Below are 21864 nucleotides of genomic sequence, written 5' to 3' on the forward strand. Positions count from 1 at the left end.
AATTCTATTGTGGAAGAAAAAGCAAATTCTTATTTCACTTCTAAACTATAGCTTTTGGGTATACATTTCCTCTGAGTCTGAATTTGAAAGCGGTGAACTTGAATCAGAAGCTGCCTAGGAAGTTACCTGTTGTCAGTGACTGCAGCGAGACCAGCTATATCCAAGATGGCAGAGCCCTCGGCGGAGCGGGCAGCCGAGGGCTCACTGGGGTTGTGAGGCACAGAAGAGCCCTCGTGGGCCAGCATGCCTGTTCCAATCATCCTCCACAGCTGAGAGCGCTTCCCTGGTTCCTGTCGGGCAGAGACAGAAAGAGCCATCATGTGCAGACACAGCTCCATACAAGGGCTGGATGAGTTCTCAAGGAGGAATTGTACTAAAAAGGACATTTTCCACATTAGATACTAACAGATGCTTAATTCAAACTTCATTATTGTCAACCCCTAGTTACAGTTTGGATGAAATCTGCTAAACTCTTTGAAACAAAACAAACAAACAAAAAGCCTTAATAATGTAAACTTCAAAATTTTACTTTCTGAGCAAACTAGTGAGTCGAGGTTCAATCTAATTTCCCTCCAGTAGCTGTTAACTGCTCTTCCTGATAGTAACCCTCCATGTCCTTACGTGGAAGAGAGATCCAATTATATAAAGTATATACAGTATTCTTAGTACTTGGTCTTTTGTGATGCTCGTGACTGGCAGACAACAAGAATTTACCAGGGCTCTCCCTCATCCCATGTTTATCATGGACGCATACTACACTGAGGGCTTCTCTGGTAGATCAGATGGTAAAGAATCCACCTGCAATGTGTGAGACCTGGGTTCAACCCCTGGGTTAGGAAGATCCCCCGGAGGAGGGCATGGCAACCCATTTCAGTATACTTGCCTAGAGAATCCCCATGGACAGAGGAGCCTGGTGGGTTACAGTCCATGGGGTGGCAAAGAGTCAGACAAGACTGAGCTACTAAGCGATACCTACTACACTGACGTTTTCCAATTCTCAAGTCAACTGTGTTCAGTATTAAGCTGATTATATTCAGAAATTATACTAAATTGTTGCTAACAATTCTAAATATATTTTCTCCTTAGCAATATTTTATAAACAGCACTTGGACTTCCAGGCCAATCCATGAGAAGCAATAATAATAGTAATAACATCTACTGAATATTTACTATGTGTCAGCCACTGATTGATCACTGTGATTTACACACAGTAATTCATTTAAACCTCAAAACAATCCAGTGAAGTATATACTATTATTACCCTGACTTACAAATGAAGAAGCTAAGTCTCAGTGAGATAAAGAAACTCCAACTTGGTCACATAACTAGTAGGTGGTGGATTGAAGGTTTGAATTCCCACCGGGTGAGTGGAGGGATGACACACTTCACCACTCTGCCACACTACCGTTTTAACAATCCATATAATTTCATTTCAGTAACACCAAACCACTGAGCAGACTCTTTCTATGGGAATGAATACTCCAGCTAGACCTGTCAGGATCATATTCTGGGTTCCACATATGCATCCACACGCTGCCTCACACTGGAAAAACAGCTTTTCCATTACATTCTCCAAAGTAAAAGCTGAGAAAGTAATATGAATGCTGGAGTTGAATGCCAGGATTTGAGACCCAGCTGCTTCATTACTCGCTAAGTGACAGTGGCTCAGTTACTACATTTCTCAGAGCTGGTCTTTCCTGATTTTTCAAACAGGGATATTAAGCTACCTCTGAGGGTTCTTGTGATAAGTGTACATGCCTGGCACAGGGTAATGTCTCAATAAATGTTGGCAATGTTATCATGATTACATCTCTTTACACAGCATGCTATGTATAGTATCTTAAACCTGGGAGATCAATGGGAAAATGAGGCTAAGGAAGGAATGTGAGAAGGCAGATATCATCTTTACATGGCAAGGCCAGAACTCAAATCTAGAAGATATGGCATTCTTTCTACTGTGTGCTACTGCCTCCTGCAACCGTGAACACAGACAGAACTCAGCTGCATGTCTCCACCCGCAGTCCCTGCATGCTTACTTCTCTGTTCACAGTAAGGAAACACATCGATCCCGAGCACCAAAACCACATGGAGCATCTCAGTTTTCCTGGAGGTGTTCCAGATTGGGAATCAAAGCCCAAATGCCCAGGTGGAATCAAGTTTTCATATATGGATTCTACTATTGCCTGCCCATATGAACAGGCTCATCATCATTGGAAACTACCCAAACCTTCATTTAAAAATCTGAGATGCATCATTCTCTTTCCAGTTCCCTTCCCTTGACCCCTTCCCAAACAATTTAATCCTAAAACCTTTTAGGTTTTAAAGGAAAGGAGAAGGCTGGGGGACATGTGATGGTGTACTGTGGTGCATATGCACATATGTTATGTATATACCAAGATGCTTATGTGCCTGTGTGTGCATATACATATCATGTATACATACAACCCCTAGGTCTGTGCCTTGAGGGCCTGGGATCAGTGACACAACAGCAACAAGGGCACCAGTGGATATATCTTAAGTTTCTAAATTCCATTCTCTGATAAAAGGAATCAGGGTTCCCTAAAGAAGTAGCAAATTCCAGGAATGCTGCAGGGAAAGTATAAAATGAGCCCAAAATAACTTGCTGTGTCACAAAGTATGAGAATGCTCAAGGAACGAGGGGGGCACTATGTCAAAGGACACAGAAGGTTAAAGGCACTCCCACTGGCCAAACAGGAGAACTGAGGGCAAAAATAAATCCTGACACTAACAGAAAACAAACTGAATAAGACAGGAAGCCACGGAGACACACATAAAGCTGGAGACAAAACTGTGCCCTGCAAACTCCTTGCAAACCCCTTATGCTGAAGACCTAACCCTCAGCTGTAATGAAAATGGGGCCTCCAGGTAATAATCAAGTTTAGATGAGGTCATGAGGGTGGGGGTCTCCTGTCAAGATCAGTGCCCTTAGACACCAAAGGGCTTGCTTTCCCCTCTCTTCTCGCCCCTGCCCAGCACTTCTCTGCCATTTGAGGATAGAGTGAGAAGGCAGCAGTCTACAAACCAGGAAGAGAGCCCTCTACAGGAACCGAATTGCCCAGCACCCTGATCTCAGACCTCCCAGCCTCCAGAGGAACTGTGAGAAACCACTTCCCATCATTTATAGTGTCCTGTTTGGAAGATCAAGCTAATACACATGCATGCAAGCATACATACATAGGAAACCTGATGAGGAACAGTATATTTACAGAGTCTCAAAGTACCTCTCGAAGGTATTTATATTTACAAAAAAAAAGGAAAAAGAAAAACTTCCTTCACAGTTGAGAAGCCTGGCAGACACCACCTTGCTGCTGCTGCTGCTGCTGCTTAGTTGCTTCAGTCGTGTCCGGCTCTGTGTGACCCCATAAAGGGCAGCCCACCAGGCTCCACCGTCCCTGGAATTCTCCAGGCAAGAATACTGGAGTGGGTTGCCATTTCCTTCTCCAACGCATGAAAGAGAAAAGTGAAAGTGAAGTCGCTCAGTCCGACTCCTAGCGACCCCATGGACTGCAGCCTGCCAGGCTCCTCCGTCCATGGATTTTCCAGGCAAGAGTACTGGAGCGGGGTGCCATTGCCTTCTCCAAGACACCACCTTAAGCAAGTGCTAACATTAAAATCACCAGCAACAGGACTCCACTTCTACAGAATTTCTGCCAAGTTTCCTGCAAATCTGAGATACTTAAAAATAAAAAGTAAAAAAACAAAAATCTAAGACGTCGACCTCCTACTCCTGGTTTCTAATTTAAATACACAGATCCATTTCCTAGCACCTATTCAAAGAACTGTCTAGTCTTAGATGTCAATGTAACTCACTTATCACCTGCCCTCTCATTTACCAGTTTTCATCTTCATCAAGTAATATAACAAACGTGAAAGAGTATAAATTACAATTTTTATTTAAAATGCTTTTGCTATTTAGTTTAAAAATTTTGGTTTTGTTTACTTAACAGTCACATAGGCCTTGGAAATCACCAGTATATTCATGATTCATGTTTTCTGATCACATCTGTGATCATATCCCACTTGAAAAATCATCTTTGTCCTGAGTTGACTTTCATTCACTCTATCATCCTCATCAATGTCAACACTTCTTTGAAGGTCATCTGAATCACCTCCAAGGACTCTTCCCCATTTTCCCCCCCAATTCCTTGATTTCTGTCAGACTTTTATTTTTAAATTACTACCTTTCAAAATTTCCTTTTTCAAAACTTTCAATAGAAGAAAATTGTTTACTTTCAATTACTACCTCTCACGGGCTCTTTTTGTTGTTGTTGTAGTTCAGTCACTAAGTCGTGTCTGACTCTTTGTGATGCCATGGACTGCAACACGCCAGGCTTCCCTGTCCTTCACTATCTCCTAGAGTTTGCTTAAATTTATGTCCATTGAGTCAGTGATGCTATCTAACCATTTCATCCTCTGTCGCCCTTTTCTCCTTTGCCTTCAATCTTTCCCAGCATCCAGGTCTTTTCAAATGAATCAGTTCTTCGCATCCAGTGGCCAAAGTATTGGAGCTTCAGCTTCAGCATCAGTCCTTCCAGTGAATATTCAGGGTTGATTTCCTTTAGGATTGACTGGTTTGATCTCCTTAAAGTTCGAGGGACACTCAAGAGTCTTCTCCAGCACCAAAATTTGAAAGCATCAATTCTTCAGCACTCAGCCTCCTTTATGGCCCGACACTCACATCCATATATGACTACTGGAAAAACCATAGTTTTGACTATACGAACCTTTGTCACCAAAGTGATGTCTGTGCTTTTTAAGGCTCTGTCTAGGTTTGTCATAGCTTTCCTTTCAAGGAACAGTGAAGCCGCTCAGTTGTGTCCAGCTCTTTGTGACCCCATGGGGTGTAGCCTACCAGGCTCCTCTGTCCATGGGATTTTCCAGGCTATAGTCCTGGAGTGGATTGCCATTTCCTTCTCCAGTTCAAGGAGCAAGCATCTTTCAATTTGATGGTTGCAGTCACTGTCTACAGTGATTTTGGAGCCCACAAAAAGAAAATCTGTCACTGCTTCCACTTTTTCCCCTTCTATTTGCCATGAAGTGATGGGACTGGATGCCATATCTTAATTTTTTGAATGCTGAGTTTTAAGCCAGCTTTTCCACTCTCCTCTTTCACCCTCATCAGGAGTCTCTTTAGTTCCTCTTCACTTTCTACCATTAGAGTAGCAACATTTGCATATCTAAAGTTGTTGATATTTCTCCTGGCAATCTTGATTCCAGCTTGTGATTCATCCAGCCTGGCATTTCACATGATGTACTCTGCATGAGTACATAGATAAACAGAGTGACAGTACACAGCCTTGTCTTACTCCATTCCCAATTTGGAACCAGTCTGTTTTTCCTTATAAGGTTCTAACTGTTGCTTCTTAACTCACATACAGGTTTCTCAAGACACAGGTAAGGTGGTCTGGTATTCCCATTCTCTAAGAATTTTCCGCAGCTTGTTGTGATCCCTGGTGGTAGTAAAGAATCAGCCTGCAATGAGGAGACCTGAGTTCAATCCCTGGGTTGGGAAGATCCCCTGGAGGAGGGCAAGGCAACCCATTTCAGTATTCTTGCCTGGAGAATCCCCATGGATAGAAGAACCTTTGTGAAGAGTGGGACACGACTGAGCGACTAAGCACACAGCACATACAGTCAAAGGCTTTCATGTAGTCAATGAAGCAGAAGTAGATGTTTTTCTGGAATTACCTTGCTTTCTCTATGATCCAGTGAATGTTGGCAATTTGATCTCTGGTTCCTCTGACTTTTCTAAACCCAGCTTGTACATCTGGAAGTTCTTGATTCACATAGTCCTGAAGCCTAGCTTGAAAGATTTTGAGTATTACCTTACTAGCATGTGAAATGAGCACAACTGTACAGTAGACTAAACATCCTCTGGCACATGCTCTGTTTACTCATCACCATTCCCAAGTCTTATTTCTAAAATGTATCTAACACAATCTTTTATATAAAAGAGTGTGATAACATTTTAAGCAAATTTGAATTATGTGACATTCAAATGGTGTGATATAGAAATACATGTAGAAGTACTGGGCTTCCCTAGTGGCTTAGATAGGTAAGGAATCTGAGAAGTACCGTTAGACTGATAGATGGATGAACCTTAGAAACATCAGGATAAGTGAAAGAAGTTCCTCATTAAAGACCACTCACATGGAAGTCCAGAAGAGGGCAGTCTACAGTGACAGAAAGTGGATTAATGATTGCCTAGGGCTGGGAAATAAAGGGAATGTGCATGTGATAGCTAAAGGATATAGAGTTCTTTCCTGAGTGATGAAAATGTTCTAAAATTGAGTGTGGTTATAGTTGTACATACTGTGGATATATTAAAACACAGTGAACTATATATTTTAAGTTGGCGATTGGTATGGTGTATGAATTATGTATCACTAAAGTCGTTAAAAAATATAACTGAATTAAAAATTCATGCATTAAAGTTTCATTTGATGTGCAAAACGTGAAATAACTTGAATCTCTCCCCCCTCTCCCTGCCATTAAAGATGTGAGAAGAGTTGTACAACCTCAGAGCCAACTGAGTCACCAACCACCTGCACTCCCTACTGCCACAACTGACGCCACTTCAGGTGATAAAGGCGCATTCTCCGTCAGCATGAGGGCCACTTACACGCTTCCTCTGTCAGCATTATTTCTGGATCATATAACTTACATTATGCAAAATTTTCTGGAACACACTCCTCAGGTGAGTGTGTTTCAACAAATTAGTTAGTGATCTCCTTCCTCTTACAGTGATTTTCTGCACCTCTGTTCTCAAACAACGTTCATTTTGAAGCCTCAACTATTTCTTTCTAGTCCTTCTGTCAGCCAAAATATTTCTGGTCAGAGTTTACTCTTTCTTTCAATATCTATATCTACTAGCATAAACATTTTCCTAAACTGGAAAAGAATGTTGCCATAAATAGGGGGAAAACTGTCATTGTGATCATTTTTCCATTGAGTTCAGGGAAAAGTAGATTAGGGGACTGTTACAACAGAAAAAAAGTAAGGAAAACGACAAATCACAAATTTGGGAAAAAAAAAAATTCAAGAACTGAGTTCTCCAAGAAGGGTATCAAAGATGAGAGGGACTTAGGATTCGTAGAGTAGGCATCGCAGGACAGAGGGGAGAACTCCAACTGGAGCTGTCAGGACACCCAAGTTCCACCCTGAGCCCAGACCTCGGTCTCCACCTGCTCATCTGCAAGAGGAGGGGATGGGCCAGGCAGCCTGTCTCTTATTCTAACTTTTATTCTAAATCTTTTATTCTAAACTCAAAGTTCTAGGCTCTCTTACCTTCTTCTTTAAAATGACTCTCTGCGTCTTCGGTGAGACATCCAAAACGAGCTCTGCACAAGTAATGGCTTTGTTGGAAGTCACAGGCCGTCCTGTCCCCTCCTGTAAACTAGAATTGAAAAAACAGTAACAGTCACAATACACACACACCCTCCCCACCCCACATACATGTATTCAAGTATTCATAAGCAGATGCCTAAACCTCCACTATATAGAAAACTTTTTTTAATCATGGAAGAAAAAGTCTGACTCAAGCTGCAGAAAGATCAAGGTCGTGTTGTTCTCCTGCATAGTTCAAACATTCATTTGTCAGAAGATATACATAAAAGTGAAATTCTGACATAAAAGGATGACTATATATTTTTAGAGGGAAAAAACCAATCCAGACATTCCAAAGGTCCAAGAATTGGCTCTACTGTTTGCCAGGAAGATGATCAGCATTACTGCATCCTCACATATAAGCAAGAAATCAGAAGTTCCTTAAGGATGAAAAGAAAACAAAGGGTTCATAATCACCTCCTCCAATTCTACCCTGTTGTGTTTCTCTGGGCTTAAGAATCCTAAGTTTTATGGAATTGCTGCAGCCTTAACTATACTTTAGTGTATTTTGATGAGATTTTATTTAGATTATTCTCCTATTTCAATTAATCTCTATCATTAAAAAGGGACTGAAAAACTCAGAGTTAAAAATTAGCTTTCATGATATCAAAAGCACAAGTAAATTTAAAAAAATTGATTTAAACAAAATTAAAAACTTCTATTCTTCCAAAAGACATTACCAGGAAAGTAAAAACACAACCCAAAGAATAGAAGATAGTTACAAATCATGTATCTCATATGGGATCTGCACCCATATTACATAAGGAGCTGTAAAATTCAACAATAAAAAGGCAAAAAAAAAAAAAAATCAAACGTAAAAATGGGCCATGGATTTGAACAGACATTTCCCCAAAGATATACAAATGAGGAATTCCCTGGTAGTCCAGCAGTTAGGACACAGATCTTTCACTGCCATGGCCCAAGTGGCCAGGGTTCAATCCCCAGTGGGGGAACTAAGATTTGCAAGCTATGCAGCATGGAAAAAAAAGAAAAGATATACAACTGACCAATAAGCACATGGTAAGATCTTCAATATCATTAGCTAGTATAGAAATGCAAATGAAAACCACACTGAGATACCACTACTTACTTAGTAGAATTGTTACAATAAAAAAAAAGTGGAAAACAACAAGCATTGCAGAAAATGTAGAAGAAACAAAACTCTTACACATTGCTGGCAGGAATATAAAATGATTCAGCTGCTGTGGAAAACAGTACAGCAGTTCCTCAAAAAGGTAATCAAAGAATTACCATAGAACCCAGCAATTCCACTCCAAGGTATACACACAAAAGAATTAAAACAAGTACTTAAATACATGTACAGGCATGTTGATTGCAGCACTGTTCATAATAGCCAAAAAGTAGGGACAACACAAATGCCCATCAAAGGAAGAATGGACAAAGAGAATGTGGTATAGCCGTACAATGGAACATGACTCAGCCATAACACGAATGAAAAAGTGACACACGCTACCATGTGGGTGAACCTTAAAAACATCACGCCAAGTGAAATAAGCCAGTCACAGAAGGTCAGACATTTTATGATAATTTATGTGAAATATCTGGAATGGGTAAACCCTTAGAGACAAGAATGCAGATCTGTGATTTCCAGGGGCTAGAAGAAAAGGTTTGAAAGTGAAAGTGAAGTTGCTCAGTCGTGTCAGACTCTTTGCGACCCCATGGACACCAGGCTCCTCCGTCCATGGTATTTTCTAGGCAAGGGTACTGGAGTGGGTTGCCATTTCCTTCTCCAGGGAATCTTCCCAACCCAGGGATCGAATCCAGGTCTCCCGCATTGTAGACAGATGCTTTACCATCTGAGCCACCATGGAAGTCTCTGGTGCGAAAAGAAAAGGTTTACTGGGCAGTAACTACTTAGGGTTTGGAGTGATGGAACTGTCTTGGAACTAGAGGTGGTAGCTGTACATCATGAATACATTAAATGCCACCAAACTCATCACTTTAACAAATGGTTAATTTTACAGTTTATGAACTTCGCCTCAATTCAAAAAAAAAATCCTAGTCTCTTTCCTCATCATTAGTTCTCATCAAAGATGCAAAGAAATAGTATCCACTACACTCCAAAATATAGTTCAACCTCTTAGAACACTAGATTCCCAAAAACTTCTCTTTTTATCTATTCATATCTGCTCAACCTGTGACACTCCTAAGTCTCCACTAGGACTCTTCAGTTAAAGAGCTTAGTAACTACTGGAACATAAGAAAGTATAGAGAAAAACATGCATAGCAACCAGATTAAGGACTGGTTTTTCAGGCACTAAAACCTTATCAAAGCAAACATGCCCATTCATATCATTATTAGTGAAATCTGGGGTCTAAGCAGATGAGAGAGATGTTGCACAGACTCAGACATTTTCTCGGGGGCCTCAGGCACATATAAAAATATTTCATAAGCAAAACTATTCAGGACATTTTGGAAATAATACGACTTTAAATGTACTGTTCACCAGGTGACTTATATTTGGAATGCTAAAGATTCGGCTATTTTCCCAGTTTCTTCATGAATCAGCTTTAAAATTGGCCCTGTGATCAGCACAGAAACAACTGTATTTATGTGTTGGTGGAATGGCTACCCTTAAAAGCCTAATATTCTGAATCTCTATGTACCTATCAATGTACCAATCTAACAAGCTGACTACTCCTTGCTTTTTTTTTTTCTAAATACAACTAACTAACCAGGCAAACAATGAAGATCATAAGATTATAATTCTGAGGTAACTATAATTACTGTCAAGTTAAACTCCTCTGCTTGTCTTTAGGTGACTATTAAGAAGACCCTGAAGTATCTGCTTAATCAGTGTTCTCAATGGGAGAGGAGGGTCAGAACAGTGATTTGAGTAATTATGGATGAAGATTAGTCAGTTTCAAATAAGGAAAGAGATAAAACAAATAAAAAATAGCAGCAAGAAGTTTAAAAATGCATAAGAAATATCACCATAAAGCAAGAGAAATTGAAGCTATTACAATAACAATGCCCCAAAAGAGTTGTTAAATACTAGAATGGATTATTGGGAAGCTCTTTAAAAAGAGGAGTCTTGCCTCTTTGGATAAATTTTACTCTAGCCAGAAGACAAGGGCTTAGACAAAAGACCTCTCAAGATAAAGTCTGAGACTAGGATTTGGTAAAGAATGGAAGGAATCTTCCTTCTTCCCTCAGCCTTCTGAGAACTGATTAAAATTTAAAACCAGTTAATAATTAGAGCTTTCTGCTTTACAAGAATAGTAATTTAACCCAGACTTACCCAGAGAACGTGTATGTAGCAGCAATGTAAATGAAATTTTCATAATAAAGCTGCTGGTTATCCTGGAAATCATTCATGTTGCAGCTGATCTCAGAGGAACCTGCCCCTTTAACAGTCAGAGTGATAAAAGGTGGCAGGGTGGGTTCATCCCAGGCATAATCCAAGGAAGTCATGGGCTTCACTTCAGTGCGGAGCCTGGGTTCAGCGACGCCATGCTGAGTGAAGACAACTGGGACCTACAGGAACGGCAGAGAATAAGGAGAACCTTCATTCAGAGGGGTGATGCTGGAAAAGTGATTCAGTGCCTCTTAGGTTCCAGATCTTTCCCAAATGAATGCTATACAGGGTACAAAACCACAAGTAAGGTTCAACAGCTAGCCTCTTCAAATGCCTTTCTAATCATCTTCAAAATTGCAAAAAGCCCACCAGTTAGAGGACATGGGCCACAGTCTGTTGGGTAAAAGGTTTTGAGAAGCTTTGCCATACCAAATACCTAGAGAAAGCAACTCTGTTCTTTCAATGGCATCTAGTCTCACCCCACCATGCCCAGGATACACTATGAACAAAGAAAGGAACAAAAATCTTGGAATTCAGCTATGAAACGTTACAAATTATAAGATATAAGGCATAATTTAAAATAGACTCTAACAACCTCCATCATGGCTGCACTTGGAAGATTCAGAAAGGAGCTCACTGCTACTAAGCAACAGTAGAACTGCCCATTCTACTGGGCATTTGTCAATCTGATTCTAATTTCTCTTTATATGGAATGTCTGCATAGGGCCCCATGCTAACCAAACCATCTGGTCAAAGTAACTTTTGGGAGCTGAGAAGTCACTTCTGGACAAGGCTGCCCAGCAATCAAAATGACCAGCAGAAACCACCTCCCAATGGTAAGGATTTCTGAGACCCCTGTGCAGCTTCTTTTAAACCCAAGTTTACAATGTTTTTTATCATTATCTTAAATGCAGTATATACTCCACCCCACATATGAAAGAGCCAAACTGGCTCTCAACTCCCCTTGATACCTTAGAAAAGTTGTCAATTCGGAAAGGAGGGGGTAACTGATCTGTATCACTGAAGGAGATCCTGTAGGTAGCTCCTCGGAGAGTAATTTCTACACGCAGGAAGAAGCATTTTCCCAGAGTATCTCTGCAGCAAAAGGAAATCATGGAGGCTGCATAAAATGTAGGGAACAAGTTCCCAACTCACTTTCTTCTCACACTTCTCACAGTTACCACTGTGTATTCTTTGACCACATTTAAAAAGTAGAAACTGACAGTACAATCACACAGTAAAAAAGAAATCATTCAAGCAATGTTGAACAGCATGCCATAACTATATGATATCTACAAATTTTACTTTGGGTTTGTTTTGGGTCATGGTGTCAGTGCAACAAGTGAGTAAATATTGGTTGAACTACATAAAATTGTTGATACTAGACTACTTTTGACCTAGAAAAGAGGAATTTCATATGGTTCAAACTAATATGTTGATGTTATTAATATGTTGATGTTATTGATGAACAGGGTTCACACTGTAGGATAAGGGAAGATGAGGAAGAATCCTGTGGAACAGAGGTACCAGATGCAATCATAATGTGTGTGCGTGTGTGTGTGTGTGTGTATGTGTATTTAAATATAGACAAACCACTGTGGAGAATGGAAAGCTTTTCTTTATGGAAGAATATCAGCTAATAAACGTAGAAGACATATAAGAACCAGAAATCACCATTTTGCAATAACTAATGTAATAACTAATTACATAACTAATGTAATAAAAACTAATGTAATAACTGATTCAGGTGAGAACCACCACACCACTGACTGAAAGGTTTTGTGAAAAGTGAACATATAAAAAGTTCAAATTATCCCTACCATGAGCTAGTGTTGTTTACAAAGAAAAGATAACTTTACAATAGAGAGATCTGATGGACAGCACCTAAACCAAATGATGATCGAATTTAACAACGTCAATAATGGAACCAACAGACATCACAAGCCTCTTGACATGATGCAATGGGAAACATACACCACCACAGAAGCAATGCTCTTACCAAAAATGTCAGGCCCAAACTTAAACGTAGAAAGCCATCAGAAAGTCCAGAAAAGAAAACATTCTATATGAAACTGGCTTGGACTCCAAAAATGTCAACGTTAATAAACACAAAAAAGGAAAACTGAGACAATGACCATTCTAGATTAAAGCAGATGAGAAACACCAGCCAAATAAAATGCACGATCCTTCACTGGACCCCAGATCTGGGGAGCAGGGTTACTGTGAAAAACACTTTAAAGGACATTTTATACATTTAAAAACATAACATTAAATTTCTTCAGTGTGTAGCGATAGGTGACAAATTTTTTATGTCTGAAGTATTATGATGACTTCATTTTACTTTCAAATGGTTTAGGAAAAAAACTATGCATATGAGTACATGTGGAGAGAAAACAAGAACAGAGCAAATGTTGAAAAGTAGGAAATGTAGGTAAAGAAGAGGTGTCTTTGTACTACTCCTACAAGTTCTCTGTGGGTTTAAATTGTTTCAAAATGAAAACTTGAGGAAAGTAAAGGAAACATCTGGCCCAGGTCCCTGCTCAGTAGTTTAGGGCCACACACTGAAACTATTTCAAAAGGATTAACAAAGGTATCATCCACCCCCACACTCCACACCTTTCTTTTCTTCTTTTAAGTAATCATGAGTAACTTTTCTGTTTAATTCTGAATTGGCTTCATACCACACAACAGACCTGGGCTGCCTCCACCAAAGCAGCGTATAAATCAGTGGTGGTTTTAGCTGCAAATTCCTCACCTTGCCTGCCCCCACCCCAACCTTGTGGGGAACATATGCCACCATGAGACAGGAGTTCTGGTTGAAGTCAGGATGAGGGCACTGGGGCCCTGTCCACTTCACTCACTTGGCCTATAAAGCCACCTCCTTAGACCCCTATGAATTCTAGGAACACAGCTTGAAAACCACTATACCAGATGCAATTAACTCTAATAAGGATCAGGGCAAAAGATAAGTAAGAAAGGCATATCATCAACAAAAACAAAATCAAATAAAAACCTCAGATAATGCATTTTTTTTTAAAGTCAAATATAAATATTATTTTGAATCAACTATTAATAAATTAGACATTTTTCTGTTTTCTTACAGTAGTGTTCTCCAAAGAGAACTCACCATAAGGTATAAATAATTAAATTTTGCTTCTAAATGTGTTGAATTAGCACTGATTTCAGGCTCTTTGGCTTCAGAAGCATTTGATGCAAAACATTAAAGAAGACAGAAACAAACAGAAAGACATCCCACATTCATGGATTTAGAAGACTTAATATTGTCAAGATGTCAATGCTATGCAAAGTGGATCTAGAGATTTAATCAATGCTCATCAAAATTCCAACTGTTTTTTTTCCTCCAGAAATAGAAAAATTTATCCTAAAATTAAGATGGAATCTCTAGGGACTCCATGTAGCCAAAATAATCTTGAAAAAGAACAAAGATGGAGGTCTCACACTTCCTAATTTCAAAACCTATTACAAAGCTACTATAATCAAAACAGTCTGACACTGGCAAAAAGACAGAATATGAACGAACAGAATAGAGAAAGCCCAGAAATAAACCCTCACATATAGGGTCAAATAATTCTTGACAAGGGTGTAGAGACCATTCTGTAGGGAAAAGAAAGTTTTTTCAACAAATAGTATTGGGAAAACTGGATATCCACAAACAAAAGAACAGAGTTGGACTCTTGTTGTTCAGTTGCTAAGTTGCGTCTGACTCTTTGTGACCCCATGAACTGCAGCACGCCAGGCTTCTCTGTCCTTCACTATCTCTCTGAGTTTGCTCAAACTCATGTCAATCGAGTCAGTGATGCCATCCAACTATCTGATCCTTTGTCACTCCCTTCTTCTCTTGCCCTCAATTTTTCCCAGAATCAGGATCTTTTCCAATGAATTAGCTCTTCGCATCTGGTGGCCAAAGTATTGGAACTTCAGCTTCAGCATCTGTCCTTCCAATGAGTACTCAGGGTTGATTTCCTTTAGGACTGACTGGTTTGATCTCCTTGCAGTCCAAGGGACTCTCAAGAGCCTCCTCTAGCACCACAGTTTGAAAGCATCAGTTCTTCAGCACTCAACCTTCTTTACGGGCTAACTCTCACATCTATATATGACTACTGGAAAAATCATAGCTTTGATTATATGGACCTTTGTTGGCAAACTGATGTCTCTATTGGACTCTTAACCTTATATGAATACAAATGGATCAAAGACCTATATAGAAAAGCTAAAACTGTAAAACTCTCAGAAGAAAACATAGGGGAAAAGCTTCAAGACACTGGATTTGGCAATGATCTTGCATACAACACAAAAAGCACAGGAAACCAAAGTTAAAATGGGCAAGCTGGACTATATCAAAATTAAAAACTATACATCAAAGAATACAATCAACAGAGTAAAAATGCAACATATGAATGGGAGAGAATATATGTAAATTATGTATCTCTTATATCAGACTCTAGGGTTGCAGAGAGTCGGACACTTACAATGCATCATGTATGTATCTCATAAGGGGTTAGTATCCAGAATATATAAAGGATTCCTACAACTCAACAACAACAAAAATCCAACTCAAAAACAGGCAAAGGACTTGAACAGACATGTCAAAAAAGATGTACAAATGGCCTAAAAGCACATGAAAAGAAGCTCAGCATCGTTAATCATTAAGGAAATGAGAATCAATACCATGAGATACCACCTCACACCCATGAGGATGGCTACTATCAAAAAAGAAAAAATAACAAGCGTTAGTAAAGATGTGGAGGTGGGAAGGGGGTTCATGTTTGGGAACACATGTAAGAATTAAAGATTTTAAAATTAAAAAAAAAAAAAGATGTGGAGAAACTGGACCCTTGTGTGCTCTTTGCAAGAATGTAAAATGGTGAAATATAAATGGTGAATGTAAAATGGTCCCACTGTATAGCACAGTGAACCATATTCAGTATCCTATGATAAACCACAATGGAAAGGAATATGAAAAAGAACATATATATCTTGTTTATACAACTGAATCACTGTGCAGTATAGCAGAAATTGACACCACATTGTAAATCAGCTATACTTGAATAAATTAAAAAGAAGAAAGAATGAAACAGAATTTCACTGCACTAGAGAGAAATGTAATAAACTAAATGTTGCCACACACAAAAAAGAAGGAGTTCTGACACATGTTACAATGTGGATGACATTGAGGACATTATGCTAAGTGAAATAAGTCAGTCACAAAAAGACAAATATTGTATGATTTCACTTATCTGAGGTACCTAGAGTAGTCAAATTCGTTGAGGTACCTAGAGTAGTCAAATTCGTAGAGAAATGAGAACAGAGGTTGCCAGGGGTTAAGAAACGGAAAATGAGGAATGTTGTTTAATGGATACAGAGTTTCTGTTTTGCAAGATGAAAAGAGTTTAGGAGACTGCACAACATGAACTTACCTAACACCAGTAAAGCTAAAAATGGCTAAGATGGTAAATTTTACTTTATGTGCCTGAGGCACACGAAATAGTGTCTGGGTCTTTATGTTATGCTATCTTTCTCATATGGTATGTGCATTTTACCACAATCTTTTTAAAGTTTAATACATTAAAAAAAAAAAAAGCATTGGATGAAAGAAAAGAGTCCTCTTGTGCTAACTGACCCTGGCTTTTGTTGATTTTCCTTAATAAGGATCTAAGGGTCACTGGGTTGGGCAAAGAAGACTAGGGGATTTACTGTAATGGCATCTAATGAGAGAAGAGCTTGTACAGTGTCCAAGAATAGACAAAAACATCATCAAAGCTGCCATGTGAATGCTGACAAGAGTTGCGGGCGACCATGAGCTCAGTGCTACTCCTTGGACATGTGACCTCAGATGACAGCAACTGCACAATGGTCAAAACTGTCAACACCCCCTTTTAGTTCATTCGATCAAAAGGTTCATTCCTATCTGCCTAGTCTTTGCAGTTTTAAGACCTTGGAGTCAGAAACATATGTGCCCATTTCATCAAGAGTAGTCTTACCAAAAGTAACTACTTGCTATTTACAACTTTATAAATATTTGATATTTATATGGTATTTACAGCTTCGTATTTATATTGCCGTACCTCAAACAAGACTACTTATTGACTAAATATAGTCTCTGCACTCACCTCATGTTGATATGGAAGGAATTATTCTTGTTGACTTCGAAGCCTCCAGACCAAATACAATTGGGAACATCCATCAGTCGGACACATAACAGCTGATCGTAGTCATTCCGAGGCCAATGGAACACCACACTGGAACCAGGAAGCGTGGAAATGTAACCTTCAGGATTGGCTGTTCCCTAAAACACGGTATCACTGGCTTTAGTCAAAAGTCAAGTCAAGGCGTAAATGTTTACTGAAAATCTGTCTACCCTGAGCCTTGCCCATCACCAGGAGCTGTTCAGGGCACCAAAGGCACAAGATGGTTCAGTTCAGTTCAGTTGCTCAGTCATGTCCGACTCTTTGCAACCCCATGGATTGCAGCACACCAGGCTTCCCTGTCCACCACTAATTCCCGGAGTTCACTCAAACTCATGTCCATTGAGTCGGTGATGCCATCCAACCATCTCATCCTCTGTTGTCCCCTTCTCCTCCAGCCTTCAATCTTTCCCAGCATCAGGGTCTTTTCAAATGAGTCAGTTCTTTGCACCAGGTGGCCAAACTATTGGAGTTTCAACCTCAGTATCAGTTCTTCCAATGAACACTAAGGACTGATCTCCTTTAGGATGGACTGGTTGGATCTCCTTGCACTCCAAGGGACTTTGAAAAGTCTTCTCCAACACCACAGTTCAAAAGCATCAATTCTTCGGTGCTCAGCTTTATTTACAGTCCAACTCTCACATCCATACATGACTACTGGAAAAACCACAGCTTTGACTAGACAGACCTTTGATGGCAAAGTAATATCTCTGCTTTTGAATATGGTATCTAGGTTGGTCATAACTTTCCTTCCAAGGAGTAAGCGTCTTTTAATTTCATGGCTGTAGTCACCATCTGCAGTGATTTTGGAGACCCAAAAAATAAAGTCTGACACTGTTTCCACTGTTTCCCCATCTATTTGCCATGATCTTAGTTTTCTGAATGTTGAGCTTCAAGCCAACTTGTTCACTCTCCTCTTTCACTTCCATCAAGAGGCTCTTTAGTTCTTCTTCACTTTCCGCAGTAAGGTGTCATCTGCATATCTGAGGTTATTGATATTTCTCCCGGTAATCTTGAATCCAGCTTGTGCTTCTTCCAGCCCAGCGTTTCTCATGATGTACTCTGCATAGAAGTTAAATAAGCAGGGTGACAAGATACAGCCATGACGTACTCCTTTTCCTATTTGGAACCAGTCTGTTGTTCCATGTCCAGTTCTAACTGTTGCTTCCTGACCTGCATTTCTCAAGAGGCAGGTCAGGTGGGCTGGTATTCCCAACTCTTGAAGAATTTTCCACAGTTTATTGTGATCCACATAGTCAAAGGCTTTGGCATAGTCAATAAAGAAGAAATAGATGTTTTTCTGGAACTCTCTTGCTTTTTCCATGATCCAGCGGATGCTGGCAATTTGATCTCTGGTTCCTCTGCCTTTTCTAAATCCAGCTTGAACATCCAAAAGTTCACGGTTCACGTATTGTTAAAGCTTGGCTTGGAGAATTTTGAGCATTACTTTACTAGCGTGTGAGATGAGTGAAGCTGTGTGGTAGTTTGAACATTCTTTGGTATTGCCTTTCTTTGAGACTGGAATGAAAACCAACTTTTTCCAGTCCCGTGGCCACTACTGAGTTTTCCAAATTTGCTGGCATACTGAGTGCAGCACTTTCACAGCATCATCTTTCAGGATTTGAAATAGCTCAACTGGAATTCCATCACCTCCACTAGCTTTGTTCGTAGTGATGCTTCCTAAGGCCCACTTGACTTCACATTCCAGGATGTCTGGCTCCAGGTGAGTGATCACACCATCGTGATCATCTGGGTCATGAAGATCTTTGTTGTATCGTTCTTCTCTGTATTCTTGCCACCTCTTCTTAATATCTTCTGCTTCTGTTAGGTCCATATCATTTCTGGCCTTTATTGAGCCCACCTCTGTATGAAATGTTCTCTTGGTGTATCTAATTTTCTTCAAGAGATCACTAGTCTTTCCTATTCTATTGTTTTCCTCTATTTCTTTGCACTTTTGCAAAGAAAGTCCATTGAGGAAGGCTTTTGCATTGAGGAAGGCTTTCTTATCTCTCCTTGCTATTCTTTGGAACTCTGCATTCAGATGCTTATATCTTTCCTTTTCTCCTTTGTTTTTCACTTCTCTTCTCTTCACAGCTATTTCTAAGGCCTCCTCAGACAGCCATTTTGATTTTTTGCATTTCTTTTTCTTGGGGATGGTCTTGAAAACTGCCTCCTGTACAATGTCAGGAACCTCCATCCATAGTTCATCAGGCACTCTATCAGATCTAGTCCTTTAAATCTATTTCCCACTTCTACTGTATAATCATAAGGGATTTGATTTAAGTCATACCTGAATGGTCTAGTGGTTTTCCCTACTTTCTTCAATTTAAGTCTGAATTTGGCAATCAGGAGTTCATGATCTGAGCCACAGTCAGCTCCTGGTCTTGTTTTTGCTGACTGGACAGAGCTTTTGCATTTTGGCTGCAAAGAATATAATCAGTCTGATTTTGGTGTTGACCAACTGGTGATGTCCATGTATAAAGTCTTCTCTTGTGTTGTTGGAAGAGGGTGTTGCTATGATCAATTCGTTCTCTTGGCAAAACTTTATGAGCCTTTGCCCTGCTTCATTCTGTACTCCAAGGCCAAATCTGCCTGTTACTCCAGGTGTTTCTTAACTTCCTACTTTTGCATTCCAGTCTCCTATAATGAAAAGGATATCTTTTTTGGGTATTAGTTCTAAAAGGTCTTGTAGGTCTTCATAGAACCGTTCAACTTCAGCTTCTTCAGCATTACTGGTCGGGGCATAGACTTGGATTACCATGATATTGAACGGTTTGCCTTGGAAGCGAATAGAGATCATTCTGTTGTTTACTCACATCAAAAAACTTAGTGTTGATGGGGAGATAAGTCATTAAAATGAAATGTGACATTCAAATTTAAATGACATTAAAATTCACTGTGCTATTAAATAGGCACTCATCATTCTTCAAAAGCAAGCTGCTTACCTGTCCCCTGGCAAATTCCCTCTGTGCAAATGCAAGCTTGTGGGATGACTTATTATCTAACAGGTAACGAGGGGCAAAGATGACCATACAGGTGTCAATATATCGGCCTCGGCCTTTCTTGACATCAATACCTATGAATAACAAGAACCAGTTCCATGAATTAATCAGAAGGAAAAAAGAATGGTCTAAAGGAATTAAATAGCCTTCACAATTACTTAGTTTCTCTGAGATAATGATTGTAGCACCCAGAGAGGCTGTGAGGTTTCGTAAGAATAGAACGAAAACAGCAAAAACCTTCAAAGAATTTAGACCTTAAAAAGTCTCCTTGGCAACATCAATATCCCCATAACTCCCAGCTTCTTCATAAAGTGTGTACAATTGTAACAGCAACTAAAACAAACAGGTGTTTAGCTTGGTTTCCATTTATGAAGCTGACTACTAAGATGGTTTATGTGACACATTTCTCCTTACAAATGGGACACAAAATTTCCTCCTAAAGAACATGCAACCCTTTTACAACATAGAGGACAATCTGTGTATTACTTAACTGCATTCTGCAACTGCCCTAAACTCAATTGACTCTTAGTATTTTCTGTCAGCCCAAGAATCCAGCTCAAATATAATGCTAAATACTACTGAATTTATTCCTTCATAAAATAAAGGTTTTCGGCACCTAATAGGTACTGTGAGGAAAAAAGACAAACAAAAAACATACTAAGGAAAGAATGTCATAGTCAATCAAAAGGAAATCTCAAAACACCAAGTTCCAAAGAAAGAAAAATGAAATAACACCATATTATCTCAAAAACTCTTATAATAACTTTTAAAAATCCAAAATTCAATGGATGAGTTCTTTCATTCATTTAGACAATGAATAAAGTAACTATATTCAAGGCCTTGGGTTGAACTCTGGTTATACAATGATAATATTTATGGTAAAAAATAACAAAAAATAATAATATTTATTGAACTTTTAGTACACATTACACCCTCTTCCAAAGGCTCAACATTTAATTCTTACAACAACCTTGTGAGTTAGATATTTTTATTCCTTCATTTTTGCAGATGAGGAAACTAAGGCAGGAAAAGATAAGTGACTTGTCCTTAAGTGACACAGCCAGTAGGTGGCGTAGCTGGATTAATCCCAGGGAGCCTGCCTCGGAGACATACACAAAGGACCCTACTCTTGAGAAATCAGTATGCAGGTCAGGAAGCAACAGTTAGAACTGGACATGGAACAACAGACTGGTTCCAAATAGGAAAAGGAGTACATCATGGCTGTATATTGTCACCCTGCTTATTTAACTTATATGCAGAGCACATCATGAGAAACTCTGCATTGGAAGAAGCACAAGCTGGAATCAAGATTGCCAGGAGAAATATCAATAACCTCAGATATGCAGATGACACCACCCTTATGGCAGAAAGTGAAGAGGAACTAAAAAGCCTCTTGATGAAAGTGAAATTGGAGAGTGAACAAGTTGGCTTGAAGCTCAACATTCAGAAAACAAAGATCATGGCATCCGGTCCCATCACTTCATGGCAAACAGATGGGGAAACAGTGGAAACAGTGCCAGACTTTATTTTTTGGGTCTCCAAAATCACTGCAGATGGTGACTGCAGCCATGAAATTAAAAGGCACTTACTCCTTGGAAGCAAAGTTATGACCAACCTAGATAGCATATTCAAAAGCAGAGACATTACTTTGCCGACTAAGGTCCGTCTAGTCAAGGCTATGGTTTTTCCAGTAGTCATGTATGGATGTGAGACTTGGACTGTGAAGAAGGCTGAGTGCAGAAGAATTGATGGGTTTGAACTGTGGTGTTGGAGAAGACTCTTGAGAGTCCCTTGGACTGCAAGAAGATCCAACCAGTCCATTCTGAAGGAGATCAGCCCTGGGATTTCTTTGGAAGGAATGATGCTGAAGCTGAAACTCCAATACTTTGGCCACGTCATGCGAAGAGTTGACTCATTGGAAAAGACTTT

General features: G+C 39.6%; 1 protein-coding gene across 1 annotated transcript in view; it reads right to left on the bottom strand.

Moving 5' to 3' along the window:
* The window catches only part of VPS13D (vacuolar protein sorting 13 homolog D), a 260686-nt gene that overhangs the window by 124117 nt on the left and 114705 nt on the right, over positions 1-21864 (bottom strand). The window contains exons 49-54 of the mRNA XM_068986146.1: positions 19879-20009; positions 16859-17034; positions 11699-11822; positions 10671-10906; positions 7309-7417; positions 127-290 (exon numbers count right to left, since the gene is read on the bottom strand). Of these exons, the coding sequence (XP_068842247.1) occupies positions 127-290; positions 7309-7417; positions 10671-10906; positions 11699-11822; positions 16859-17034; positions 19879-20009 (940 nt within the window). The remainder of the gene's footprint in view (positions 1-126; positions 291-7308; positions 7418-10670; positions 10907-11698; positions 11823-16858; positions 17035-19878; positions 20010-21864) is intronic.

Source organism: Capricornis sumatraensis, chromosome 14 (genome assembly GCF_032405125.1).
Source record: "Capricornis sumatraensis isolate serow.1 chromosome 14, serow.2, whole genome shotgun sequence".
In the NCBI taxonomy this organism is placed as follows: Eukaryota; Metazoa; Chordata; class Mammalia; order Artiodactyla; family Bovidae; genus Capricornis; species Capricornis sumatraensis.